The following is a 26,907-nucleotide window of genomic DNA, read 5'->3' as shown; positions in this document are numbered from 1 at the left end:
TCTAATGCGCTCTACACCCCTCCTCCCTCCTGAGGCTGCTTGGCAGAATTACTTCAATGCGCTGGCCCCATCCACCCTGCAGGTGTTATGAATTACCTGGGTGCTGTCCTAGGGGGCATTTAAGAACCTGGCTGTTTCACTTTCTTGCCCTTTGTTATCTGACTGATGGAGGCTACATGATACATAGAAATCTTGCATAGCATTTACTAGCAGTTTCACAGAATCATTTACCCTTCCTGGAAAAGGAGTCCTACCCTCTGTGGCCTTAAGGCCTGCACTCCAGTGTTCACTGACATGATTCCACTGGAGTGCCAGGGGAGGGCTGGAAGCTTTGCCTGGCAATAGTGCTAACCAAGTCCTTATTCCCTATTAAACCTGTAGGGAAAGTAGGCAAAAATGAAATGCTAATGACTTAACTGCAAAAATCTAAGGCACCCATGCTGAATTACTCAGCAGCATCATGACACCTCAGCTTACAACTCTCAAACTTTTCCCACGAAAATCATTTAACACAGCCCTTGCAAGTTGTAAGGTGAGAGGAAAATGGATGTCATCACACTAAAAGGGCAGGAATTTATTACCCTATGGCAAAATTCTTTGCCTTAAAAAATTTTTTCTTTTGAAAAACTGGTGTAGCTGGAAAGAGAAGTAAACACTGCCACAAAAAACAGGTTCACATTTCTTATTTTGTCCAGGTCCCCCGTAAAATGTTAAAATCCAGCCTGCTTTCAGCACAGGAGAGTTGTCAATAATGTAAAGGGCCTGGTGAGGTGAGCGCTCTAGTCCCAGCTGTGGCCTCAGGCCCACCCTCCGCGGCCACCCCGGGCACGACGAGCCGGGCGTACTGGGTGAAATTTCTTGGAGAATGGCCCCGTAGTACTAGTGCAGCTTTTGGTGACCTTTCCAAAAGATGAGGGCACATTTTCAGGCTAGATAGAGCCTGATGTCGACCAGGACCAGGAGCCAATGGAGGAGGCCTGCCACCGGCCTGGTAGCGTCGACGTTTCCGTGGCACCTTGCTTAAACGTTTTCAGGAACAGCGACCTGGTTGTAGACAATGGTGAGTTCACACTCTTGGGGCGGCGGGGCTCACCCCTCGGGCACGGCGTCCACCCGCAGGCGCCTGGCTCCCTACGGGGCTTTCGAATTGTGCAAAAGTGGATCAGGCTGGCCCGGACCGCATCCTGTGCGCCCACAGGGAGGGGCTTAACAACTGAGTCCTCAAAGGACTTCGTCGACGGGGTCCTGGGAGCTTTTCCTCAGCTCTGGATCCTCACGCGTCGCTGGGGCACGTCCTGTGAGAGCAGCACCAGGGAGGGGCCGCGCCTCCGCAGAGCGCTGGGGTGTCTCTTCTCCACGCTGACCGCAGGTCCCCCCTGTACTGCCCCAAGCCCCTCAGGCTGCAGTGCAGACTCGAGGCCGAAATCAGACCGGAGCCCGGCCGCCCGGGGACCTGGGTCGCGGGCGGGTCCCTGCGCTCCGGCGAGCGCTCCCAGAGGACTACAGCCCCCAGCGCGCCCCGCGGCAGCCGCGCTCCCAGAGGACTACAGCCCCCAGCGCGCCCCGCGGCAGCCGCGCTGGCCCGGCGCGTGCGCGGTGGCGCCGCTAAACCGGCGACGGGCCGAGCCGCGGAGCCGGGAGCGGGGGTTGGCCCTGAGGCGGCGGCGCGGGGCAGCTGGACCTCCCTCCCCGCCGCTCAGCCCGCGCGGCAGGTGAGTGCGCGACTCGCGGGCCCCACCGGCCTCGAGCCCACCCGTGCCCGTCCGGCGGGCGCGGGGCCCAGTGGGCCGGCTGACAGGAGGGGCCGCTGGGGGGGCGCCGCGCGTGGAGCGGGTCGCGGCGCGGAGCGCGGCCGGCGGGGGCGCGGCGGGGGGCCGGGGGGGGGCGGCCGCCCCCCTGCGGGTCCCGCGGGCGTCGTGCGGGCGCCGGAGGCTCGGCTTCGGACTCGCGTTTTGACGTCGGGGAGCGGGGCTCGGGGAGCCGCGCGCGGGGCGGGGAGGGGTTTCGGGACCCGCGGCCCTGTGGGGCGCGGGGGCGTCTCTCCCGGGCGGGGCTGCGCCGTGGGCTGCTGGCGTTTGCGTCATTCCGGGGGGACGCTGAGGGCTGCCCGGAGTGGCCTCGGCCGTTCCTCGGCCTCCCGGGAAACTCGAGCGCCCGAGCGGACTCGCGGTGACGGGTTTGGCGTTGTGGTTGTGACCGTATTTGTGGGTCCGCTCAGGGGTGGCTCCTGTGCCCCCCTCTTCCTCCTCGAGTCTCCTCCCGACCTTCCAGGTCTCTCGGCTCTGTGAAGAGAGTTGCATCTTCGTTTTACGTACTTTTTTCTGTTCTCCAAGACTGGTTTGTAATTGATTCTCGGCGCTGCCGCCCCCGCGCCCCCCCCCCACCCCTGTGTGAGCTGCGGGCTGGGGCGGGGTTCTGGTCAGGTAGGGGACAGGTGAATGGGCTTGACCAGAACAGGCTGGAGGACTGGAAACAAAGACCGTTTAATTTCAAAAGGGCGAACTTGGGAACTGGTCAGGTTGACAGGAAAAGTGGTGACTTGGAGGAGGACTCGAGGCCAGCTCCCCTCAGGCCTCCCCTCAGGCCTCTCCTCAGGCCTCCCCGCAGTTCTCCCCTCAGGCCTCCCCTCAGTCCTCCCCTCAGGCCTCCCCTCAGGCCTCCCCTCAGTCCTCTCCTCAGTCCTCCCCTCAGGCCTCCCCTCAGGCCTCCCCTCAGTCCTCTCCTCAGGCCTCCCCTCAGGCCTCCCCTCACGCCTCTCCTCACGCCTCTCCTCACTCGGCTGCCTTCTGTGCCTGGGCTGGAGTGGGGACACCTTTGGTTTGGAAGCCTGAAGTGCCCCCCGGGTGTGCATTGTCGGTTTTTCTCTTCTCAGTTATCAGGGAGGGTTTCGGTCTGAACCCAAAATCTGGTACTCTGGACGATTTAACATCACTTCCGTCTGCTCGTTCTCCAGAGTGTCTCAGTTGGTGACGTCAGTATTTTCCACAGCTGCTGCTCCTGCTCGGGCTGCCGCGCGGAGGGGGAGTAGCACAGGCCGGTGCACACAGAAGAAAGAAGGAGTCTGTTCCTCTGCCATCCCCTGTAGTACAGCGCCTGGGGCAGGGGAGCGGACAGAAGCCACACTCGGCCGAGGGGCTCGACCCCAAGGTCCAGGCTTCCCCTGCAGTTATCACCAAGGTCCCGTGTACTGAATGTCTGGTTTGCTGAAGGCTGTGACTGCCGTAGCGAGATATGTGTATTGCCATCTTGTTGTACATGTGGGTGAGTGGAAGGTGTAGAGGTGAAGTGATTTGCCTCCAAACGCAGTAACAGGACCAGAAATTTGAACTCTAGTCTGACTCCCCTGCTTTTTGTTCTGTGCTTTGCTAAGGGCCCCGCAGATGTTCATGTCTTTCTCATTCTTAAAAAAATATAAAGCTTTCCTGTGATCACATTTCTCCTTCAAACTACTACCATTTTTTCTGCCTTCCCTTTCTAGGCTTGTTTTTTTTTTTTTTAAGGATTGATTTATTTATGCATACAAGAACTGGGGTACAGGCCAGAGGTGTGGGAGGGTGAGAGGATTCTCTAGAGACAGCAGGGAACAGAACAGACTGACTGAAATACACTGCTGAGGGGAGCAGCGGGAGAGACAAGAGAGGTCTGCCGTGCCATGTGGGTAGCTTCCTGGCTGGGGCTCGAACTCTTGCTGCAGAGGCTGTGGATTGCTTCATAGTGTGGTGCTCAACCCTTTGCACCACCAGGGAGGCCCTCTAGGCTTGTTCTTAAAAAGCAAGCTCTGCCCTTCTATTTACTCTTTCATTCATTACAGTCTGGCTTCCCCTGCAGCTCCACTGCAGCTCCACTGCAACTGCTCTCGGGAATGCCACTGGCATCTGCTGAATGCCTGCAGAGAGTACCATCTCACAGGCTTAGAGGCCAAGGAGGTGGTGCTACCCTGAGGGAGTCTGGGGACTCAAGGGAAAGAAGAACATAACAATATGATGTGTTAACTGCTGACAGCAGTCTTTGCTCTTGGGAGTTGAGGGAGGAACTCCTCACTGAGAAAGTGACCTTGGGTTGCCAACAGAGGGAAACCCTAATGGTTCCAGCCAGTGGTGCCAGGACTGCATACGGAAGTGTGGACCCTAACCCGTAGCTTTCCAGTGAAAGATGGAATAGTTGAAAGATACAGTGTAGGCTTTAGTCTAACAGACATGAAAACTGAGCCTTCATTTCTTTTCTGTAATTAACCTGCCTCAGGCCTAAGCTCTATGAAAATGGGGCTCTTGTCTTTTTTACCACCTGTTTCCTACAACAGTGGTAATTGATCAAAAAATAGCCCTTGAATGAATACCTCACTGTTGTGCTCAGCTCGGTAGATAGTTTTCTCAATAGCAGCATAGGGTTGAAATAAAGCTAACTTTCAGTGTCATTTATGAACTGATTTTGAAGGTAGCACCATTGTTAGGGTGGCATTCATATAATCTCCCCCCTCTTTTTGAATGTTGAGACTTGTTACTTTTATGGTCACAATTCAGAAAAGAGAGACATTCCCCTCTTTTTGGCAGGCATAGGTGGCTGTGTGCACTTCTCACGTTAGCTTCTCATAGGACGCACACACTCCTGCTTTCTCTAAGTGCTTGTGAGATAGGTTTTGCTCACGTGTTTTTTCCTTGCCAATTATGTGAATTGTTTTGGAAAGTTATTGATTTCTTTTTTAAAAAAATTATTTATGCATGCAGGGATTGTGGAGAGCAGAGGTGTGGGGGTGAGAGGATTCACGAGAGACAGAGTGGGGAACAGAACAGGCAGATCTACTGAAATACACTGCTGAGGGGAGCAGCAGGGAGACAGGAGAGGTCTGCTGCGCCATGTGGGCAGGTCCCTGGCTGAAGATCAAACTCATGCTCCAGTGGCTGCGGATAGCTTGATGGTGCTGACTTTAACCCCTGCACCACCAGGGAAGCCCTGGAAAGTTACTGATTTCTTTGGAATCATTATGATAGGAGTAACATCAGAATTGAGATTGAGGGCCTCCCTGGTGGCGCAAGGGGTTAAGACGCAATCTATGAATCTCTCTGCAGCCACTGGGAGTTCCATCCACGGCCAGGGAGCAACCCACAGGGCACAGCAGACTTTTCCTGTCTCCCCGCTGCTCCCCTCAGCAGTGTATTTCAGTCAGTCTGCCTGTTGTGTTCCCCACTCTGTCTGGTGAATCCTCTCATCCCCCGTATCTCTGAGCTGTACCCCAGTTCTTGTATTCATAAATAATAAATCTTTAAAAAAAGAAATGAGATTGAAAGATCCAGCCCATTTATCACAACTCTGGTTCTTGGGAAGGGCCTGATTACCAATTAGAGCTAAGAGAAGATTTTATTTATTCCTAAATGTTTCCATCCTTCTCTTGCTGCCTATTAGTCTTGTAGCTAATCTTCTGAAGAATAAAACAACAGATCATTTCCTGCTTCTTTTGTTTGAGTTTCATTTGTAAATATTCTTAATTTGTGTGATTTGAGAATAGGGTTAAAGTACAAGTACTCACCCTGCCTACCTTTTTTAACTTCTAAGTCAGTAAAATGTCTCCAGTATCTAATTGGAAACACTTACAATCAAGTTCAAATTCTGCCTCTACCACTTTAAACTGAAAATTTAATAAAAGTGCTAATGCCTAACTGTTCTCATCTTTAAAAATTGGGATACTGCTACTCCCACCGCACTCATGACAACAAATACTGCACGTTTACTGTGTTCTAGGCCCAGTTCTGAGAGTTTTACTTACATTAACTCAGTCTTCACAAGCACCCTATGTATTTCTGATATCATGCCCACTTCAGGTGAAGAAACACAGAATAATGGTAAGAGATTTACTCTGGGACACACAAGTAAGTGGCACTGTCAGAAGCCTGCTTCCTCAGATGCCACCGTTTGTGCTGATATCCTCCCTCACAGGCTTGTTTTGAAGATTATAGAGAATAGTCTGTATAAAATGTCTGTGCCAGACATTCAGCCAGAGCCGGCTACTGTGTTAGCTTTGCATTTGTAAAGCGCTTCTCCTAAGTTTTTCTTCCTTGGCTGTCCTCGAGCAGCACTGTGCTGTGACCAGCAGCACCTTGCATTAGGCTCTGAGGCCCCAGGCCACACAACCAGGCTGGAGGTAATAGCCTGGCTTTGCCCTGTTTGCCTGTTCCCGTGTTTTTTCCAAGTTTTTTTTATTTAGTTTTAGGTTGAAATAGTGGAAATAGGAGACTTATGGTCGGACTGTATCACCTCCTCTGTACAGCTGTAAATCAAGTCTTTTCACTTTGGCTTCAAGTTTTTTTTGATGAAAAAGTGAGAGGAAAGTGAACTTAGGCTGTTCAGGGCCTTCCTCTGCGAGGAGCAGCAGCTGCGCTCCAAACACAAGTGTGTGTCCCTCAGCGCTTGCTCTTCTTTCCTAATTTCTCTCTGAATTTGGAATCGTGGCAGAGATTGATGTTTTTTTGCTTGTGTTACATTTTATTTATTTTTATTTATTTAGTTTATTTATTTGTTTGTTTGTTTTTGTTTATACATATACTGGGTACAGTCAGAAGCGCAGGAGGGTGAGAGAATTCACCAGAGTCAGAGCGGGGAGCAGAGCAGGCAGAAGGACCCAAGTACACTGCTGAGGGGAGCAGCGGGCCGCAGGAGAGGTCTGCACGCCATGTGGGACCCTCCTCCTGTGGCCTGGGAGCAGCCGAGGATGGAACCGGCGCTGCAGAGGCTGCGGGCAGCTTCGCAACCCAGTGCTCAACTGCTGCGCCACCGGGGAGGCCCCTTGTGTTACATTTTAACTCACTGGTCCCCACTGGGCTCCAGGCCCAGTCCAGGTGGGTCCTTCTGCACAGGAGCTTCAGTCTTCCTGGCAAACTGTGCTGCAAAGTTGCTGGCTACAGCTGTGCTCGGCAGCGTGGCGCAGAGGGCGGCCAAGGGGTCAGTCGTGACCCACTGACGGGGGCCAAAGCCTTCATCTCTCTGTGCTCTGGCTTTGTCAGGTGTAAAATGGGGAGAAGTTAGCAATACAGTGAATGCTCAATAAATGCTGCTTTTCCATCTTCATTGGCACCTCTCTTCTGGCATTGCCATCCACTGAGCAGCCCGAGGAAAATAAAATTGAGTCACCATACTTTAGGGTTTTGTGTAGGTATTTTCATATCTGCACAGCAAAAACTCCCAATAATTATGTAGAAGATGTGGCCAGATGACAAAAGTAAGAGTGGGTTAACCTCTGTGGTTTAATTATCGGAGGAGTGGGGCTTAATGTGCTCTCTTCATGACCTGCTGCTTTTTGGGGTTTTTTTCAGATTTTATTTATTTTTGCGTAGAAGAACTGGGGGGTGAGGAGATTAACCAGAGACCGTGGGGAGCAGAACAGGTGGATTGACTGAAATACACTGCTGAGGGGAGCAGCGGGGAGACGGGAGAGGTCTGCTGCGCCGTGTGGGTCACCTCCCTGGCCGGGAATCAAACTTGTGCTGCAGTCGCCGCGGACAGCTTCATAGTGCTGAGACTCAACCCCTGTGCCATCAGGGAGGCCCTACATAGGAATTTCGTAGTGGGCTTTTTGCCAGTGATCCCTCAAGGAGCTTTATTTTCCACATAAATCCTTTATCTGTTGTTTGTCAGGAGCTACTAGAATGTTGAGTTGCATGTAGTTAACTATCATGTTTCAGTTTTACTATCAAGGGGGTTTTTGCACCCCGCCCCCCGTAGAATTGCAGAAGGTTCATGTGGAAAACTTTGCTTTTGCTTTCCTTCTCACCGTCCAGGCACTGCCAGGCGTAAACGTCAAGGAACGAGTCTGGGAAGGACTTAAGTGGCCGCTGTCATGGATGCTTAATTATCTTGTGTGAAGACCTAGAGGGGTTAGCCGGGTTCGGAGTCCGCCCCAGAGAGCTGGGTGTGCCCTGCTGCTGGCCTGTGGGATACAGGGCGTGGTCTGTGTTCCCGGGGCCTCTACCTGCACAGTCATGCCAAAATCCTGCTTAAAGGAACACGATCTCTGGTCACAGAGAAAATAGTGACTCTGGGAAGGGAAAGCGGTCCTGCTGTAAACTCTGGGAACGGAGTGGCACTAAGGCAGAAAGATCACTGGAGTCATTTTGCTCCTCTGCTGATGCCAGCTTTGGGGGGAGGCAGAGGGCAGTTGACAATTTGGATAGGGTGGTCAGACCTCAGGTTTCTTCGGCACTGAAGGAGGTAGAGGTGATATGAATAATAAACATGTTTTCCATGAAAATGACAGGGGTGGCTGGATGGGGAGCAGCTGTAACGATCAGCACCATCAGCTGCCTTATCATGGCGTTTGGTGGGGCAGGTTAGAGACTTTCTTTACACAGCGCTGAGTAATGGCTCGGGACTGGAGTGCGCGTGGCTGGCGCCCAGTGCGAGTGGAGGGTGGTGAACCGTAGGTGTGAGCCATGAGGCTGGGACGTGGGCAGGGGCTGATAGGCTGCCCAGGGTCCAGTAAGCCAGGTTCACAAATTTGGAGTGTTCCATTAAGTCAGAGGGAAGAACAGAGGTTTAAGGAGGAGAAGGAAATGATCAGTTGCTTTTTGAAAAATTTTACAGCCCTGCCTGCGGGGCGGGGCGGGGGAGCAGGGCTGCAGGCCGAGACCCCGCTAAGAGACTTGCAGTGGCCATGACGGGGAGAAGTGGGATGGCTCCGGCTGGGAGGTAGCAACAGGTTGAAGGAAAAAAAGGAAGTTCCAAAAAACATGAGGAAAGACCTCTAAGACTTGGTGGGGGGGCGTTGCGGGAGGGGGTACAGGGTCAACGACGATGATGGATGAAGGAGCATCCATTATCCTTGCTGCCCGGTTCTGGCCGGAAGGTGGGTGGGTGGGTGGGTAGGTGGGTTCCTGAGGTTGGGTCCCCGGAAGAAGGCGGCACTGGAGTGCTCCTCAGATGGACCAGATGGACATAGTGTCTGCCTGAGGTGCTGGGGCTGTGGAGAGAGCAGGGAACTGGGAGAGGAGGCTGGAGAGAGCAGCCAGAACGGCAGGAGTAAGGGCCCCTCCTCGTGTGACCTCTAAGGAGCCTGTAACACGGGGGATCCTGCCTCTCCTCTCCCCCGAGGAGGAGCTGGAGCGGGAGGAAGTGGTTCCTGCCGGAAGTGCTGCTGATGCTGAGGGTACAGTGGGGAGACCTGTGAGACCTGAAATGTGCTCACGGGGCCTTAGAGCACCAGCGGTGCTGGGTTGACCTCTTCGATGGACCAAGCCTGTGTTGAGGGCAGAAGCTTTTAGAAGTTTGTTTTCCGTTAATGTTTGTATAGCTTCAGAACTCCAAGGTGAGCCCAGAAATTCCCTTCCTATGATAAGCTCAGTGACTATTGATAAACTAAAAATTGTCTTATGAACTAGAGCTTAAATTTATTTTGCTACCACTTAAATTTGTCCTTACGTTTGCATCTTACCGTGCTCTCATTGACAAGCAAAGGGGCCTGTGCTTTTGTGACACATGCCCAGAGGAAGGGCAGCAGCAACCCTGGGGGCTCCGCAGCAGTGTCTCTGCTGCCCCAGCTCTGGAGGGGCTGGGGACCACGTGCCTGCCTGCGGAGAAGACTTGGGACACGGAGGCATTTTTGTAGAAGTAGATTTGGAGATAGCTTTTTCACTTTAGAGCACATCTGGCAAATTGCCGCGCTTTCCTGCGTCTCCTGGCTTGTGAGCACCCCTTTTCCTTTAAACTGCTTTTGAGCGGCTACCTCTTTGGTGAAGGTGTTGCTCGTTGATGTGATAGAAAAAGCAGCTGAAACCCCTCCTGGTGGCAGCCACCTGTGGGGGTTGTTTAGCCTTAAAAAGAAAAACAAAACAGTGGGTTGGAAACCTGAGTTTCAGTGTGATTCGTTCTTTCCAGTGAGTATTTAAGACTGTTAGAGGGAGGGGCCTCCCTGGTGGCGCAAGGGGAGCTATGAAGCTATGTAGCCACTGTATGCAAGGGGAGCTTTGAAGCTATGTAGCCACTGAAGCTTGAGTTCGATCCCCGGCCAGGGAGCTGACCCACAAGGCACAGCAGACCTCTCTCCTGCTTTGCCTGCTGCTCCCCTCAGCAGTGTGTTTCTGTCAGTCTGCCTGTTCTGCTCCCCACTCTGTCTCTGGTGACTCCTCTCACCCTCCCGCACCTCTGGCCTATACCCCGGTTCTTGTATAAATAAGTTAATCTTTAAAAAAAGAAAAAGACTGTTGGGCCTCCTCTGGTGGCGCAGCGGTTGAGCGCTGGGCTGCGGGGCTGCCCGCAGCCTCTGCAGCGCCAGTTCGTTCCCCGGCCGCTGGCAAGGGTCCCACAAAAAAAAAAAAAAAAAAAAAACCTGTTAGAGGGAATCTTGTTATGGTGAGTTGAAAAATTAAAAACTTTACCTTTTAGCAGCTTAGGAAGTGCCTGGCTTCACAGGTTGCTAAGATGTGAAATTCATGCCGAGCAGGGTTAGTGAAGTTAGTCAGATAGCTTGGGGAGAAAGGAACCCTTTTCACAGCTATAGATAAGCTGTTCCTAATGGTTTGCACCTGTCTTTCCACCTTTGATTTCCTCGGTTTTGTGTAAACACTGTATCCTTGTGGGGATAGATACTTGAGGTGATGAGTAGTTACACTGTTGGAGGAGGGCGAGATTACAGAGAAGGCAGGAGGCTGCTCTACCAACTCCTAAGAACACATTTTCAATCCTCTAGTATTTATTTTTAAAATTTTTCTAAGATATATTTATTTATACAAGAATTGGGATACAGTCAGAGGCACGGGAGGGTGAGAAAATTCACCAGAGACAGATCGGGAAGCAGAACAGGCAGATAGACTGAAGACACTGCTGAGGGGAGCAGTGGGTGAGGCAGGAGAGGTCTGCTGTGCCATGTGGTTTCTCCCTGGCTGGCCAGGAATCAAACTTGTGCCGCAGAGGCTGCGGATCGCTTCATAGTGTGGTGTTTAACCCCTTGAACCAACAGGGAGGCCCTGGTTATTTGTTTTTTCAAGATTTATTTATGCATACAAGAGCTGGGGTGTAGGGCAGAGGTGCGGGGGGCGGGGGGTATGAGAGAGAGAGGCGGGGGGTGGGGGATTCACCAGAGACAGAGTGGGGAACAGAACAGGCGGATCCACTGCTGAGGGGAGCAGCAGGGAGACAGGTCTGCTGAGCCATATGGGTCAGCTCCCTGGCTGTGGATTGAATTCCAGCTGTTTGCAGTGAAAAATCAGGACTGCTGAGTCCCGTACTCATTTACGTAGCCTTGGACCTGACCGTGTCACATATGTTGTCAGTGGTGGAAGTCCTAGACCGTCTTCATTTCCCTCCTAAACCCACTCCAATTGGACTTTCACTATTAGAAAGTAAAGCTCTTGTGAAGACCAACAACAACCTGCAGCTTGTCAAACCCACGATGGTCCTCGGCCCTCGTACTGTGTGGCCTCTAAGGGCACGTGACACTGGCCATCACCCTCCGCAGGAAACAGTCTTCTCCGCTTCCACCTCACCACATGCTGCTTCTCCCTTACCGGCCGCCCTTCACATTTTATTTTGTTTCTTTTTCTGCCTGACCTCTAAATGCTGGCGAGATGGAATCCAGTGGCCAGATTCTGAAGTCCATAGTTGCAATGCGGGTGCTTGGATCACATGTCATCATGTCAGTATATTAGAGTTGCAGTAATTCCCTAATGTTTGGCATTTAGATTATTTTAAAATTGCTGTTGGATAGATAAGGCTAAAGTATACCTTTTTTGCTTTTATTGGATTATCTCCTTAAGATAAATTGCTAGAATAGTTACTGGACCAAAGGGTGTGAGAATATTTATGGGTATTCCAAGGGAAAATACTGTTTAACAGCACTTTTTTTTTTTTTACTGCAAAACTAATTTTTGTCAGCATTTAGCATTTTATTTAAAAGAATTACACATGGAGGGGCCTCCCCTAGTGGCGCAGTGGTTGGGCGCTGGGCTGCGAAGCTGCCCGCAGCCTCTGCAGCGCTGATTCCATCCCCGGCCGCCAGCGAGGGTCCCACATGGCGCCCGCTGCTCCCCTCAGCAGTGTACTTCGGTCCTTCTGCCTGCTCTGCTCCCCGCTCTGGCTCTGGTGAATTCTCTCACCCTCCCGCGCTTCTGACTGTACCCAGTGCTTGTATAAATAAATAAATCTTTAAAAAAAAAAAAAGAATTAAACATGGATATATGCGCACACATGCGATTATACCAACGTACATACTCGCGTGTGCCCCGCCACAGCAGGCAGCCCTCCTTGGTTCAAAATCTCCAAGAAGGGCTCCTTCAGGCCAGTGTGAGGCAGATGCTTCCCCGTCTGGCCCTTTTCCTGCTGCATGTTAGGACCAGGCAGAAGCAGTCAGCCTGGCCGGGGCTGTGCTGCAGGGAAGGGCGGGTGGGTGTGGTGAGGCGGCTGGTTTCCGGACTCCCTGGAGAAGGGAGAAGATGCAGTGAATAAAATGCAGGTTATTTGTTATTACCCATGGTATGAAATGTGGCTTTTATCTACTTGTTTCTCAATTGCTGTCCAGTCAGTCATCGTTCTAATTCATCTCACTGCAGCTTCTGGGTGTCGGGAACCAGACGCGTCTGGCCTGTGGGGTCAGCTGGCCCGAGAGAAAAATTATTAGGGATAAAAATCTGTGAACTAAGTGCGTGGATGGACTTGTTCCCGGGCTTACTGGGCACGCAGAGCGCGCCTCCACACAAGGCACAGAAGCGTTGTGAAGGCGTTCGTCACCTAACGGGGTGAAACTCAGCAGCCCAAACAGTGTCTTCCAACAGCAGTCATCACTTCTTATCTCGTGGCTTCTGGGGGTCAGAAATTCAGGAGCCTGTCAGGAGGGAGACTCGTGTCACCTCGGCCAGATGTTGGCTGGGGCTGCTGAGGTGTCGGGGCCAGGGGAGCTCTTTCCCTTCATTAATGTGGCCGGTAGTGGCGCTTCTCTGGGGGCTCCTCGGGGTCCTCATGACATGGTGCAAACTCCCCCCCCCCCCCCCCCAGGAGGTGACATGAACCCAGTGGAAGCTGCCCTGCCTCTCACGGCCTGGCCTCGGAAGGTGTCCGCGTTCACTGCCGCCAGACTGTCGGCACAGAGGGAACTGTGGCTCAGCGTGCGCGAGGGTGTGACGCCGGGAGGTGGCATCATTGGCGGCATCTGGGAGGCTGGCACCACAGAGGGCTTCTTCCTCTGACATGGGTCGTTTGACTTGAGGCTTCCTGTATGAGTTGGAGTGTGTCTGGCAGAAAAGGAGACTTTTAGAGGCAAAAGAACAGGGACAGTAAGTAAGTGCATTTGGGCAGTGAGTGGGCAGCAGGCCTGGAGAATAGGGTGATGTGGGGATGGCGAGAGCAGAAGCAGACCCCACGGAGCCCCGTGGAAAATGGCCTGTCTTCACGGAGGATGGAGTCACTTGTGAGTAAAGCAGGAATCGAGGGATCAGATTTGCATTTGAGAAGCTGAAGCTGGCAGTAGGAAGCAGCTAGAAATGGACCTGGGGTTTGGGAGAAAGGTGTCACCACCGGAAGGAGGAGACAGGTGGTCTTGGAGGCCCCCGCAGGACCTGAGATTTCCCAGGGATAGCCCCGAGGAAGAGGAGCGTGGGGGGTGTGGGGGTGGGGGGGTGCCCTCCCACTTCTAGAGGTTGCAGAGGAAAGGATGAAGCCTGGTACTTCTGTACCTGTCTCTTGCGAAAAGCGTTCAGACAGATTCCTTCATTTTCCAGCACAAAGGGCACGTTCCACCGAGCATTTGCTGTCTGGCCTTGCTCTCCTGGCACCTGCAGGAGCCACGCTGTCGTCATAGCCTTGCTTTCTCGGACTTTCCTGCTTGTGCTTCTCTCTCCCGGATAGCTGCTGTCAGTGGCGTCCAGCATCCTGTCCTTTCCTCACAGAGAAAGTCTTCAGGGTCTCAGAGGCCTCTTAGACAAGTCCCTTCACATGTGCCACTTGAGCTGTCGCGTTCCCTGGCAGGGGGCGCCAGCAGCGGAGCAGCCCAGCCCGGCTGTGTTGTCCAGACACCAGGAGCCGGGGCAGGACGCGGGTCAGCGTGCTGAGGACTGGAGGGCTCGAGCTGCGGGACGACTCACGTGGCTTTCCGGGGACATCTGACTGTCTTTGTCAACATTTGTTAGGAAGTTACAGGATTGGCAAACTAGGGGGAAAGACTGAATTTAATTTAAAAAAAATTCCTTGTACAGCACCTCAGACCTTCAGTGCTGCTTATCACTTTCCACCTCCCCGCCGCCTGTGACAACAGGAGTGACGTGACGCTAGCCCCGGCTCCCAGATGGCTGCTTGCAGGAAGGTTTCCATAGCAACCAGAGGCAGGAAAAACCTGACCGTCCAGCTTAGCAGAGTAACATCCGGCTCCTGCGGGGAAGAGGGAGACTCCAGGGCAGGGGTGGGAGAGGTGGCGCCTCCAGTACTTCTCTGCAGTGTTGCGGAGACTCCCAGACACTGGCGTCCTTCGCGGCCGCCAAGCCGGTGTCATTCCTCTGGCGGCTCCTCTCCCAGCAGCCAGAGCTTCTCACACCTAAGTTGGGTTCGGGTTCAGCTCTGCTGAGAACCCCCTGTAATGTCCCAGCTCCCTAAAATAAGATGGAAGGTCCGTGCAGGTGCTGTGCCCCCACCCATGTCACCCCAGTGGCTGCTGCCTCGGCCTCCAGCCACACCCAACTGCTGTCCTGCCTGGGTCCTTCCCCGAGGAGCCACAGGGCTCGGCCCCTCACCTCCTTTCCTTGGTTCCAGTGTCTTCTCCTCACAGAGCTTTTCTGACAGCGTGGTCCACACAGCCCTTCTCAGGTTGCCGCTGCCTTCCCCTGCAGCTTTGGCTGCACCATGGGGGGGGGGAGGGGGGGAGACACCCTGCCCTGTGATCCTCCACGGGCCACCCCTGCTGTGCTCGTCTCCTGGTGCAGAGTGGGGGGAGGCAAGGTCAGAAGGGGGAGCTGCCTCTTGGAATAGTCTCCTGCCCCTCAGCCTGCACCCCGGGTGCGGCTCCTTTCTCCACGACAGGCACCCCCTCCCTTCGCCCTGCCTGTGCCCTGCCGGAAGAAACAAGCCACTCTCTCGTGGGGCTGTGGGCCTGGAGTCTCCCTCATGCTCACACTCGGACCGGTGTGGCGGGCCCTGTGTCGCTGTCGCGCATGTGGGTGGCACCAGGTGAGCATCAGCAGCCGCTGCGGCTCCCAGCCTCAGTGTGGAGGCCCAGGCACGACGGGCCGTTCTGGAAGTTACCGGGACTGCCGCCGATGGCCCGTCTGTCTGCCCGCGCGGCTGCTGTGCTGGCGCGTGTGCCCAGGACCGCGCTCGCCTTCTCCTTTCGTCCTCCCAAGCCCCGCGGACCTCGGGGCTGCGAATCTGCTTCATGGGCGAGGAAAGTGAGATTATTCACATTTTCAGGGACAGGCTTTTAGGGAAAGGAGGAAGAAAAAAGATGGACCTGCATAGTCACAGGCGGCAGGAGCTGCTGAGGAAAGTGCGATTTAAAGTGACGTGGGCTTGCCCAAGGTCAGAACAAGGGGTCCAACCAGCAGAGCTGGGGTTCGGGCCCAGGCTGTCTGAGGGGAGGCTGTGCCCCCACGTGCTCTGAAGCAGCCTCTCAGGGCCGGCCCCATGCAGTGTGCCCCCGAGTGGGCAGCAGGCCGGCGCCGTTACATCATCCTGCCAGGTGGACTGCAGGGTGGTGGGGTGTTTTACGAGCGCGTGATTTTTCAAATCTATTTAGAAAACCACATGTTGGGGGCACCCAGGCCTCCGGGGGGCCTGGCAAGCCTCCAGGCTCTGGTGAGTGTTTGAGCCTCCTCTGGCGTCGCCCAAGGGTCTTGCCTCTTCTGTGGCCGCCGCTCGTCCTCTTGCAGCTGTCGTGCATCTGGGTGACGCCGCCCTCATAGCCCTGGCCTCCAGGCGCAGGTGTGCACACTTGCACGCACGCACCTGCTCCAGGTGTCCGCCATCAGGCTCAGCGCCCCGCGCCCACGCCCCAGCGCCTCCTGCACCGCCGCCTCCAGGCCGCAGGTGATGGCCGCAGAGGCTGATGGCGCAGAAGGCCTGATGAGCTCGCTCACCCCACACTCAGCCGTCTCTTCCAGGCTGTTTCTCACGTGTGAGGAATCACCTTCATGTGTCATGAGAATTGAATAAAGTGATTTTTTAAACTTCTTACCTAAAATTGCTCCGCCCAGCACGACATTCCCATTCAAACCGCGCGTTGCGCCGAGGCGGGCGTCCCCGTGCTGCCTCCACGCGGGCCGCAGGTTCTGCCGCCTGGCTCTCGGCGGGCTCATCTGCAAGCAGGCGCGGGGGCGCAGCTGTGGGCATCCAGCCCGACTCGGACCAGGAGGAGAGGGGTGAGCTGCCTTAGGAGCGACAAGGAGACGCATTTGCCTTTTGCAAATGGGTCTTTAAAGAAAACGGATTTTTTCACACGCCCGCACCAAGGTCTGGATCTAAATAATTGCTCAGAACTGTGGCTTAAGGAAACCTGGTCACAGAGGTTGTGGTCATGACCGGTTTGGGTTTCTTTTTTTTTTTTTTTTTTTTTTTAAAGATTTATTTATTTAAATATACAAGCACTGGGTACGGTGAGAAGCGCTGGAGGGTGAGAGGATTCACCAGAGCCAGAGCGGGGAGCAGAGCAGGCAGAGGGACCGAAGGACACTGCTGAGGGGAGCAGCGGGCGGCAGGAGAGGTCTGCGCGCCATGTGGGACCCTCGCTGGGGATCGAACTGGCGCTGCAGAGGCTGCGGGCAGCTTCGCAGCCCAGCGCTCAACCGCTGCGCCACCGGGGAGGCCCTCTTCTTCTTTTTTTTTCTTTTCTTTCTTAAGAAACATTTGCCTGAGCATAGGGGCGTGGGGAAGTCAGCCTGTGATTCCATCCGTCCTTAAAATACGGGAGCCGAGGCCCCGCAGCTCGCAGAGCTCTTGGGAACTGGTGCTTCTCAGCTTCTTCGAGCTGCGTCCTCTAGGGCGCAATGCGGAGCGCAGCGCAGCGGCGCTCTTTCAGGCGTGGCGGCCAGCGCGCAGAGGTGTGTGGGAAGGACCCCCAAGAAAGGGGCCCGTAGGGTGATGTGCCCTCTGCTGTCTGACCAGGGCGGATGTTTCTGGACCCCATGAGGCCTGAGCGCCTCCCCGTGGGAAGACACTAGCCTGGGAAGACGCCGGAGCCTCTCCTGTCCACCATGTCAGGTAGGCGTGGGCCCTGAGGGGCTGGCTTGCTCTTTGTGCACAACCCAAGACCCTCCAGGTGAGAGGCAGGAACGCGGACATGAGTAACGTCCTTCCCTGCCCCTCACCTGCTTGCCCGAATCTGTGTCCTCTTCCCGCTTCCCTCACGCAGCGCCTCGCTGCTCCGCGGCGAAGAGACAAAGTTTGGTTGTGTGGTGTCCTTGCTCCCTCCTCCCCGCCCGTCTCAATTTGGATGGTCCAGTGCCTCTCGGTGGGGAGAGGACTTGGGGGGTACCCCAGCCTGAGTTCCCCCCACCCTGAAGGCTCTGCATTTTCTTCATCTCCTGTTGATTTTAGGAAGCCACATCCCTCCTGCTAGCGGCCCCTTCTCAGCCCTGACTCCGAGCATGTGGCCCCAAGAGCTCCTGGCCAAGTGCGCGCAGGTAGGGCACTAGCAGCAGCGGCAGCTCTGGGCCCAGCTTGTGGCCCTGAAGGGGACCCACTCAGGTTACCCGGGACCGAGTCTTCCACCACATGCTGACACCATCAGGGAGGCGTCCGGCAGTCGGCTGGGGAAGGCACTGTGCTCGGGGTTACGGGGATGCAGGGTTGCCTAAAACCTGGTTTTGCCTTCATCGTATTCTCTTTGGCCTCCGAGAAGAGGAACTGCTTGGGGAATCTAGAGAAGGTAGAGGATGGCCTCAGCAGGCTTTAGGGAAGGGTGGCCTTTGTGAGCCTTGAGGGCTGGGTGGATTTCCGCAGGCGGCAGTGTGGGTGGGGTCACCTGGCCCCCGTGGGCCCAGACCCTGACTCCCTCCCTAACCCTGGTTCTAGAGGGAAGAGTCAGCGGAGCGACCAGAGTTCTGCTACGATGAGTTCGGTTTCCGTGTGGACCAGGAAGGTGAGAGCTGGGCGTCGCCACGCTGCGTCCTCGGGGAGGCCCCCGCTCAGGCCTGGGCTCCGGAGTTCTGGCTCCGCATGGAGGACGGAGCCGCGTCTGCAGCATGAAGACGAGGCCCCAGACTCGCAGCCTCCAAAGAGGTCGGAAGGCAAAGCAGACTTAGCGTAAAAGAACTTTAATAGGATTAGTGTGCGCGGGAGGAGAATAGTTTCCCCACAGAACAGGCCAAATTACCCACCCCGTGGGGTGAGTGCCCAGCCAAACAGGGCTGGCCCAAGCAGGGCACAGAGGCCCCAATACTCGCCACAAGGCTAAGGCACCTTTTGGCGGGAACCATAGGAGCAAAATCAAAGTGCAAATCAAGGTCATAGGGTAACTGCCGCCATCGTCGCCTCCCCACTGTCTCTCCTCCGAGTCTCTGGTGCCAGGCCAAAGCCGAGAAGCAGGCACGTCCTTCCTCTCAGTTCTCCCGAGTTAAGTGGGCGGGAAGATGGCACCTCCCCCTTCCTGGAGCTGCCCGTGACATGGCAAAGGGTGCTGCTGTCACTATAGACGTAAGACCCCTGGGCTCTTTAGATTTTTTTTAAAGGTTATTTATGCATACAAGATCTAGGTACAGGCCGGAGGTGTGGGGGGCGAGAGGAGTCACCAGAGACTGAGTGGGGAGCAGAGCAGGCAGGCTGACGAAACACTGCTCAGGGGAGCAGCGGGGAGACAGGAGAGGTCTGCGGTGCCGTGAGGGTAGCTCCCTGGCTGGGGATGGAACTCGTGCTGCAGTGGCTGTGGACGGCTTCATAGGTTGAGTCTTACTCCCTTGCGCCAGCAGGGAGGCCCCGGGCTTTTTAACTTTTATTAATCTTCATATGATAATAAAGGCAAGACTGTCCCTGTCGAGAAGTTGAAGAGCCCACCATCCTGCAGTTGAGATGAGCTATTCTTCAGGGTGTTTCTCTGGAAGTGCTTTTCATAGTGAAGGTCTCGCAGCTGCATGTTTATTACTCTGTGCTGCTCTCGCCTCGCCTTATACCCTGAGATTTGTCTGTCACTTGAGGCCTCTTTAAAGGTGTGGTTTCCAGTGCCACATAACCTCGCACCGTCAGGGATCTGTGCCGTGGCTTTATCCTCGCCACCACTGTTCTGGGATTGGGCCTCTAGGCCGTTCCTCCTGTTTCTCGTAAACACACTTCGGGGCTCCCAAATGGGCTGTTGAGAAAGTGACCCAGAAAGCCTGTCACCCGGACAGACTGACGGCTCAGCAAGCGAGGCATCTTCCGGCTCTCCTGTTTCCGAGCCGGGCCCAAGGGTGCCATGCTTTCCAGTTGACAGGCAGGTAGCGGAAGCTCAGCTGGGCCTGAGGAAAGAGGGAGCGTGTCGGTGCAGTGGCGCGCTCCCTGTCTTGGTGGGACGACATTTGACATTTGTTACTTGAATCCTAAGTGAGACTTAAGATGTGTGTGTTTCACTCGGCCAACGATGAACTGAAGCTGTGGAGGCTGGAGGCGTGGCTTCAGTGGGGGTCGGGTGGGGTCTGGGGCGCAGCCCGCCTTGTCCTCGGTCACCAGGCATTGCGGGGGGCTGGCTGTGGCAGTGAGCAGATCCGTCATGCCGGAGGCAGAAGGGGGCAGCGGACTGGACCTGAGGTGGTGAGGGAGGGCTTTGGGGGGAATGTCTGGACAGATTTGTGCCGAAGCGAGCCAGTAGGTGTTAGTGCAAAGGCCCTGGGGCGGGGGTTGGGAGGGACTCGCTGCAGGGGAGGGGGTACCAGGAAAGCGGTGGAGAGGGTGGGAGCTGGGCGGAGGCTCTGCTGCTGGGGAGGTGGCGGCACTGCGGGGCTCTGGCGCAGGACTGACTGGTGTCCCAAGAGGCACGTGGCTACCCGGTGGAGACGGGCCGGGCCGGTGGAGGGCGGTTGCGGGACGCGGAGGAGCGGGCTCGGACTAGGTCAATGGCGGAGTCTGCTCGTGCTCAGAAGGGATCTGCGTGGGGTCTGAGTGGAGGAGGGGCCGAGGGTGGTGTCCAGGCACTGGGCTGAGCATCTGAGGGTGGAGGCGCGTGGAGGCGCGTTTGTGGGTCTGGGAGAGGCTGCGGCAGAGCAGGCGAAGAGCTGGGGTGTCCGTGGCCGAGTCTGGGCCCTAGACCCACAGACCAGGCCCGCGCTTCGGAGGCCACTTCGGTGGTACGGAGTCACCTCCCTCCCTGTCTTCCCACGCACGCCCCACAGATGGTGTTGCAGACCCCAGTTCCAGCAGGCTGCTGGGGGTGTCTCTGGTGGAGGACCCCCCGCAGAGGCTGCGGTGGCAGGCCCACCTGGAGTTCACCCACAACCACGACGTGGGGGACCTCACCTGGGACAAGATCGCCGTCTCCCTGCCCCGCTCGGAGAAGCTCCGCTCCCTGGTGCTGGCCGGCATCCCGCACAGCATGAGGCCACAGGTGAGGTGGGGGGGCCTGCGGGGGCTTCCGGGGCCCACCGGAGCCTGAGCCTTGTCCTCTGCCCCCCCAGCTATGGATGCGACTCTCAGGCGCCCTGCAGAAGAAGAGGAGCTCCGAGCTGTCGTACCGGGAGGCGGTGAAGAACAGCTCTGACGACGAGACCGTCGCTGCCAAACAGGTGCGTCTCAGATCCAGGGCCTGCAGGGGCGCAGCCGCCTTGGTGAGGGGGACCTGGGAAACCCTCCTGTCATTCTGACGCCCCGGGACCTGGGGTCTGTGTGCGCTCCCCGAGGGAATCTGGTGGAGCCAGTCCCAGTGGCCGTGACCCTGAGGGAGGAGTGTCCGCTCCCTGTGGGGAGGGTGCTTGGGCCCGCTGCCCGCAGCTGCACCTCACGGCTCCTGCTGGGTGAGGGCTGTCACAGATCGAGAAGGACCTGCTCCGCACCATGCCCAGCAATGCCTGCTTTGCCAGCGTGGGCAGCATCGGCGTCCCGCGCCTGCGCAGGGTCCTCCGCGCGCTGGCCTGGCTCTACCCGGAGATCGGCTACTGCCAGGGCACCGGCATGGTGAGCGCAGCCCGGGCGGGGAGGGGGAAACCGAGTCTCTGGGCCCCCAGTGTCAGCTGATGTTACCATCCAGCGCGCTGGTACAGAAGGGCGCGTGGCCCGGGAGGCGACCATCCCTGGGGTGCTGCTGACCCCCAGGGATACTGGGGTTACGGGGCCCTGTCCCCACCCCCGCCAGGTGGCCGCCTGCCTGCTGCTCTTCCTGGAGGAGGAGGACGCCTTCTGGATGATGTGCGCCATCGTCGAGGACCTGCTCCCCGCCTCCTACTTCAGCACCACCCTGCTGGGCGTCCAGACGGACCAGCGAGTCCTGCGCCACCTCATCGTCCAGTACCTGCCTCGCCTGGACAAGCTGCTCCAGGAGCATGACATTGGTGAGGGCTGCCCCCGCTTCCTCCGCCTGGGGAAGCTCTGTGATGGTGTCACAGCACCCGAGTCTCTCTGGTCATGCGCGCTCTCCCCGCGGAGCAGGCTCGGCCTCTGGTGGCTTTGGGGGGCGGTGCACGCCCCATCGCCTCCCGGGTCTCACGCGCCCCGGCTGGCCGTGTCCGCAGAGCTGTCCTTGATCACGCTGCACTGGTTCCTCACGGCCTTCGCCAGCGTCGTGCACGTCAGGCTGCTGCTGCGCCTCTGGGACCTGTTCTTCTACGAGGGCTCCCGGGTGCTGTTCCAGACCACGCTGGGCATGCTCCGCCTCAAGGTGCTCCCCCGCCCCGCCCCAAGGGAGGCGTCTCCCAGGCAGGCCCTGATGCCTTCCCCACCTGGTTCAGGAGGAGGAGCTGATCCAGTCGGAGAACTCGGCCTCCATCTTCAACACGCTGTCAGACATCCCGTCTCAGATCCAGGACGCCGAGCAGCTGCTGGGGGAGGCCATGCGGCTGGCCGGCTCCCTCACCGACGTCGCCGTGGAGACTCAGCGCCGCAAGCACCTGGCCTACCTCATGGCGGACCAGGGCCAGCTCCTGGGGACGAGCGCCACCACCACCCTCTCTCAGGTGGGCCCCGCCTCGCCCACCGCCTGAGGATGCCCAGGCGCCCTCCCCTGCTCTACTGCGCCTCCCTGTGGGCACCCCACGTCCCCCCTTGGCCTTGCCTGGCAGGGGTGTACTGTCCAGCTCTGACCTCAGAAGCCGCCACCCAGGGGCTCTGTGCTGAGGTTGGTCCCGGGCCGCACTGACCCGCGCCCCCCGCAGGTTGTCCGCCGCCGGACCCAGCGGAGGAAATCCGGCATCACCTCCCTGCTCTTCGGTGAGAACTGCTGTGGGGGCCAGGCAGGGCGTCTGTCCCCACGGCCTGGGGCTGGGAAGGGGCAGGGCTGGCTCTTGGCGGCCTCACTCTCCCGGCTCGCAGGTGAGGACGACCTGGAGGCGCTCAAGGCCAAGAACATCAAGCAGACGGAGCTGGTGGCCGACCTCCGCGAAGCCATCCTGCGAGTGGCGCGCCATTTCCAGTGCACCGACCCCAAAAACTGTAGTGTGGTGAGTCCCAGGCCGTGCGTGGCACTCAACTGAGGGGCTCCCCTCGCCAGCCCACGTGCCAGGGAGCGAGGCGCAGGCAAGGCGGGGGGTCTGGGCTGAGGCTGCTGCTCGGTGCTGGCAGGAACTGACCCCGGACTACAGCATGGAGAGCCACCAGCGGGACCACGAGAACTACGTGGCCTGCTCGCGCAGCCACCGGCGCCGGGCCAAGGCCCTGCTGGACTTCGAGCGCCACGACGACGACGAGCTGGGCTTCCGCAAGAACGACATCATCACGGTGCGTGGCTGCCCCTCCCTGGCGGGGCTCCAGCCCCGGCCCTCGGCCACGAGCGTGGGGCCAGCCGAGCGCTCGTCCTGCCCTTTCTCCCGCGCAGATCATCTCCCAGAAGGACGAGCACTGCTGGGTCGGGGAGCTGAACGGCCTTCGAGGTGAGGCGGCGGCCGTCTGCGGCCGTGTGGAGGGGGCCGTGGGCACAGGTGGCCTTCGCTGGGTCCCGCTCGCCCCAGGCTCTCCCAGCGCCTGCCCTGGGGGGGGGTCGCTGGGGACGCGCGGTCTGCTCCTCAGGGGGCCCTGCTCCTCCCGCAGGCTGGTTTCCAGCCAAGTTCGTGGAAGTCCTGGATGAGCGGAGCAAGGAGGTAAAGGGAGCCGGGGCGGGCTGGCCGGGGCGGCGGGCGCCTGCAGGCCCGCGCGGGTTTTGGGGGCTGCCGCTCAGGCCCCTGCCCCCCATCAGTACTCCATTGCGGGGGACGACGCGGTCACCGAGGGTGTCACGGACCTTGTGCGAGGGACGCTCTGCCCGGCCCTCAAGGCCCTGTTTGAACACGGACTGAAGAAGCCGTCTCTGCTTGGGGGCGCCTGCCACCCCTGGCTGTTCATTGAGGAGGTGAGTCGGCGGCGGGACCCCCACCCCCCTCGCTGCGCTCTGCCCCCAGCCCCGGGACCCCGCGGAGCCGGCGGTGGGAGCTCCCCGGGCGGAGATGTGCGCCCGGCCGGGCCTGGGGCTTTGACCCGGTACCTGCTCTGCTGTCCAGGCAGCCGGCCGGGAGGTCGAGAGAGACTTCGACTCGGTGTACTCGCGCCTGGTGCTGTGCAAGACCTACAGGTGCCCCGGGGCCTCCCGGCAGCCCGCGGGGGCGGGACGGCGGCCCGGCACACTGGGTGGCGCTGACGTCTCTGTCCCCTCAGGCTGGATGAAGACGGCAAAGTGCTGACCCCGGAGGAGCTGCTGTACCGGGTCAGCGGGGCCGGGGGGTGAGCAGGCGCCAGGGTCGGCAGCAGGGGCACTTCAGTGACGGCGGTGCCCTCCCTCCCAGGCGGTGCAGTCCGTGAACGTGAGCCACGACGCGGCGCACGCACAGATGGATGTCAAGCTCCGCTCGCTCATCTGCGTGGGGCTCAAGTGAGTGGCTGCGCCCTTGGGGGTGGGCGCTGGGCGGGGCGGAGAGGGCTCCCCGGGAAGCGGCCGGCCCACCCCGCCTGTCCCCAGTGAGCAGGTCCTGCACCTGTGGCTGGAGGTGCTGTGCTCCAGCCTGCCCACCGTGGAGAAGTGGTACCAGCCCTGGTCCTTCCTGCGCAGCCCCGGCTGGGTCCAGATCAAGTGCGAGCTCCGGTGAGAAGCTGGGGGCTGCTGGGGGGCGCGGCGGGCAGTAGCGCGCCCGAGGGTCCCTGACCGCATCCCCTGCCTCGCCTCCAGCGTCCTCTGCTGCTTCGCCTTCAGCCTCTCCCAGGACTGGGAACTCCCTGCGAAGAGAGAGGTGGGTTGTTGGGGCTGGGCCTCGCCTCCCAGCGCTCGCCCGGTGGCTGAGGCCGGGCCCCTGGGCCCCGGGGCCGGCATCTCCTGTAAGAAGCTGGCCCGGCCCCGTGACCGCGAGGCACTGTCCCTGCGCAGGAGGAGAAGAAGCCCCTGAAGGAGGGCGTGCAGGACATGCTGGTGAAGCACCACCTCTTCAGCTGGGACATAGACGGGTGACCCGCGCCGGCGCGCCACACGCAGCCCGGCCTCCCCCACGGCGCCGGTGACCAGAGCAGCCCTGCCCGCCCGCGCACGGCCCGGCCCGGCCAGGCTCGCTTTGGGATGGGGTCTGAGGGGACCCAGGCCCACCCCAAGCTGTGGGGTGAAGGCAAGACGCCTTGGAGCTGAGGCCGGGCACCCAGGTAGGGCGCTCGGGGCCACCACCGGTGGCAGCAGAAGGCAGGGGCCCGGCTCAGCCTGTCGTGCCTGTGGGGGCCCCGCCCCAGCTCCACTGCTGGTGCCAACCAAAAACCTCGTAGGCGCGCCCGTCAGGTTCTTCTCAGGAAGGGGGGGGGGGTTCGGGGCGCCTTGACCTCTCTGTAAATAAACCGTCTTGGAGAAAGTGCCGCCCGCCTCTGTCCCGCAGGACCGCGCGGCCTTCCGTCCGAGGCGCTGCCCCTCCTGGAACCGTCTCGAACACACACGGCCAGGCCATGCCACCCGCCCCCTCGGGGGATTGAACAAGACGGACCAACAAACGGTGTTTGTGATTTTATTTTAAAAAATTCACACGGCCCCTCCCCTTCCCAGCGCCCTCTGCGTGACAGCGACGGGCCGGGAGGCAGGAGAGACCCCAGGCGGGTGGCGGCCACCTCTGCCCCTCCTGTCAGGGCCGTGGCGGCGGCAGTGAGGCAGTGGGATGGAATGTGGGCGGGTGGCACCCCTGCCCTCGTGGCACTGATAAGGAGCAGGAAGGGGGGGGGGCACTGCTGGAGTCGTGCGACGGCAACACGTGCTGGGCGGGGCTGGAGGACGGGGCAGCCCCACACCCTCCTGGTTGGGATGTGGAGGGAGCCGCATCCCCCTCGCGCTCCCCCAAAATCTATGTACTCGTAGGCGCTACAGAGGGCGTATGTACACTGTACAGAGCGCGGCCGGGGCGCCCCCTCCTGGGACTTGGGGGGGGGGGTAGCATCTCGGGGAGGTAAAGGCCCAGATTCTTCACTTGCAGGAAAGCGGGGGAGGGAGGAGATTCGCCCCTGACCGCTCCTGCCTGAGCCACACTGCGGTCAGACAGGGCCCCTCCCACCTCCCAGAAGGAGGCCGCGTAGAATCGCCCCCCACGGGCCTGTCCAGGCCCCCACAGCCCCAGGACGGGGCCCAGAGCTACCCAGGGCAGCCTATCCCCCTCCATGGAGGCCCGGCCCAGCGCCCACAGAGGGAGCAGCGGGGGCTGTAGATTGTCAGGACTCACGACCACGCGGCGAGGCTGGGACAGTCACGCTCCCTCAGGTTCCCGAGGCCCGCGCCTCAGCGCTCCTGCCCGGCCCTGTAGGCCGAGAGCTACAAGCAGGAATCCCAGTGTAGCTGCAAGTCGTGGCCGTCCAGGAAGTCTGTGGAGAAGAGGCTCGGGGCGGCGGTGCTGAGCGGAGCCAGGCTCAGCACGGGGCCGCCCGACGACAGCTCCAGCCAGTCCATGCTGTCCAGGTGGCCGTCGCTCAGGTCCAGGCCCAGGCTGCCGGGCTCAGGGGCAAAGTGCAGTTCCGAGGTGTCCATGGGCGAGGGGGGGTGGTCCAGGATGGCCGAGCTGCTCAGCATCTGGCTGTGGAGATCGTCGATGAGCGAGAGGGACTCGGGCCCCTCGTGCCCGGCGGTCAGCAGGGGCAGCCCGGTGCTGCTCTCCAGGAAGTCCTCCAGGCGGCCGGGGAGCGCAGGGGAGCCCGCCGGGACGGCCTGGGGCTGCTCGGGGGCGGGTGGGGACGGCGCAGCCAACGGGGCCCCGCAGGCAGCTGTCGCGGGGCGCTTCTCTGTCTCTGGCTCCTTGAAATCCGCTGAAATCTCTGGTAAGAAAGTGAACGGGCGTCAGGACCGGACCCGAGACGGGGCCCTCGGCTTACGCCAGGGAAAGGGAGCTCGAGAAGGACCGAAGAGTTAAGTTTAGGAGCTAAAACCACAACTCTCGAGGCGGGGAAAGACTGTGGGCGCCCACGTGCGAAAGCTGGGGTGCAGGCCAGGGCAGGGGGTGGGGTCAGAGCGGGGAGCAGACCAGGCAGAAGGACTGACACACGCGGAGGGGCGCAGCGGGGGCAGGAGAGGGCGGCTGCCCTGGCCACAGGGTGCTCGTGCGGAGGCTCCACGCCCCAGGCCATCAGGGAGACCCAAAGGGGAAAATCTTAAAGGTTCAGGAGTTGAGGTGGGTTTCGCGGGCGTGACTCTGGACTCTGAAGTCAGCATCCACTGAGGCTGCACAGGAGATGCGGTGAGGGGAGGAAACGTTTCGGGGCGCGCGCAAGGGACTAACGTCCGGCTCCAGAGTCCCTGCTCGGCGCCCGCCTGGAAGGGCCAGGGACGGGCCCAGACGTTCCTCCCGCAGAGGGGCTGTGGGCGCCGCCGCGAGGACTCCGCGCCAGGAGGGCCGCGGCACTGGGGGCGGGTGGAAG

At 58.8% G+C, this 26,907-nt stretch overlaps 2 protein-coding genes across 7 annotated transcripts in view; one reads left to right on the top strand and one right to left on the bottom strand.

Moving 5' to 3' along the window:
* The first annotated feature begins 1,640 nt into the window (after positions 1-1,640).
* On the top strand, positions 1,641-25,082 carry SGSM3 (small G protein signaling modulator 3). 3 transcript variants are annotated; one of them, XM_037513505.2, is made up of 22 exons: positions 1,641-1,712; positions 17,062-17,157; positions 17,494-17,579; positions 17,971-18,037; positions 20,259-20,470; positions 20,541-20,648; positions 20,893-21,036; positions 21,215-21,410; positions 21,591-21,736; positions 21,807-22,031; positions 22,230-22,284; positions 22,387-22,514; positions 22,636-22,791; positions 22,889-22,943; positions 23,101-23,150; positions 23,246-23,398; positions 23,547-23,617; positions 23,701-23,749; positions 23,829-23,914; positions 24,002-24,124; positions 24,209-24,269; positions 24,404-25,082. In XM_037513505.2, the coding sequence occupies exons 2-22, from the start codon at positions 17,151-17,153 to the stop codon at positions 24,482-24,484; spliced, it is 2,259 nt and encodes a 752-aa protein (XP_037369402.1). In that variant the 5' UTR covers positions 1,641-1,712; positions 17,062-17,150; the 3' UTR covers positions 24,485-25,082. The 3 variants fall into 3 exon arrangements, with proteins under 3 accessions (XP_037369402.1, XP_037369404.1, XP_037369403.1); XM_037513507.2 differs by lacking the exon at positions 1,641-1,712 and adding an exon at positions 2,085-2,271; XM_037513506.2 differs by lacking the exon at positions 1,641-1,712 and adding an exon at positions 2,085-2,337.
* The window catches only part of MRTFA (myocardin related transcription factor A), a 140,791-nt gene continuing 138,498 nt past the window's right edge, over positions 24,615-26,907 (bottom strand). For 2 of the 4 annotated variants that reach the window (XM_037513500.2, XM_054696021.1), the window contains one exon: positions 24,618-26,307. In XM_037513500.2, the coding sequence (XP_037369397.1) occupies positions 25,811-26,307 (497 nt within the window). In that variant the 3' untranslated portion in view covers positions 24,618-25,810. Of the gene's footprint in view, positions 26,308-26,907 lie in introns of all 4 variants that reach the window. The other 2 variants (XM_037513503.2, XM_037513504.2) reach the window with 2 other exon arrangements.

Source organism: Talpa occidentalis, unplaced genomic scaffold (genome assembly GCF_014898055.3).
Source record: "Talpa occidentalis isolate TD23 unplaced genomic scaffold, MPIMG_talOcc4v2.1 talOcc4.16, whole genome shotgun sequence".
NCBI classification, from domain to species: domain Eukaryota; kingdom Metazoa; phylum Chordata; class Mammalia; order Eulipotyphla; family Talpidae; genus Talpa; species Talpa occidentalis.
The sequence above is the reverse complement of the archived record's forward strand: the minus strand, read 5'-3'. Positions and strand labels throughout refer to the sequence as shown.

Coding starts and splice junctions, on each gene's coding strand:
- SGSM3 (XM_037513505.2), top strand. Junction 20,471..20,540: donor CGCACAGCATGAGGCCACAG/GTGAGGTGGGGG, acceptor CTGCCCCCCCAG/CTATGGATGCGACTCTCAGG. Junction 23,151..23,245: donor TGGATGAGCGGAGCAAGGAG/GTAAAGGGAGCC, acceptor GCCCCCCATCAG/TACTCCATTGCGGGGGACGA.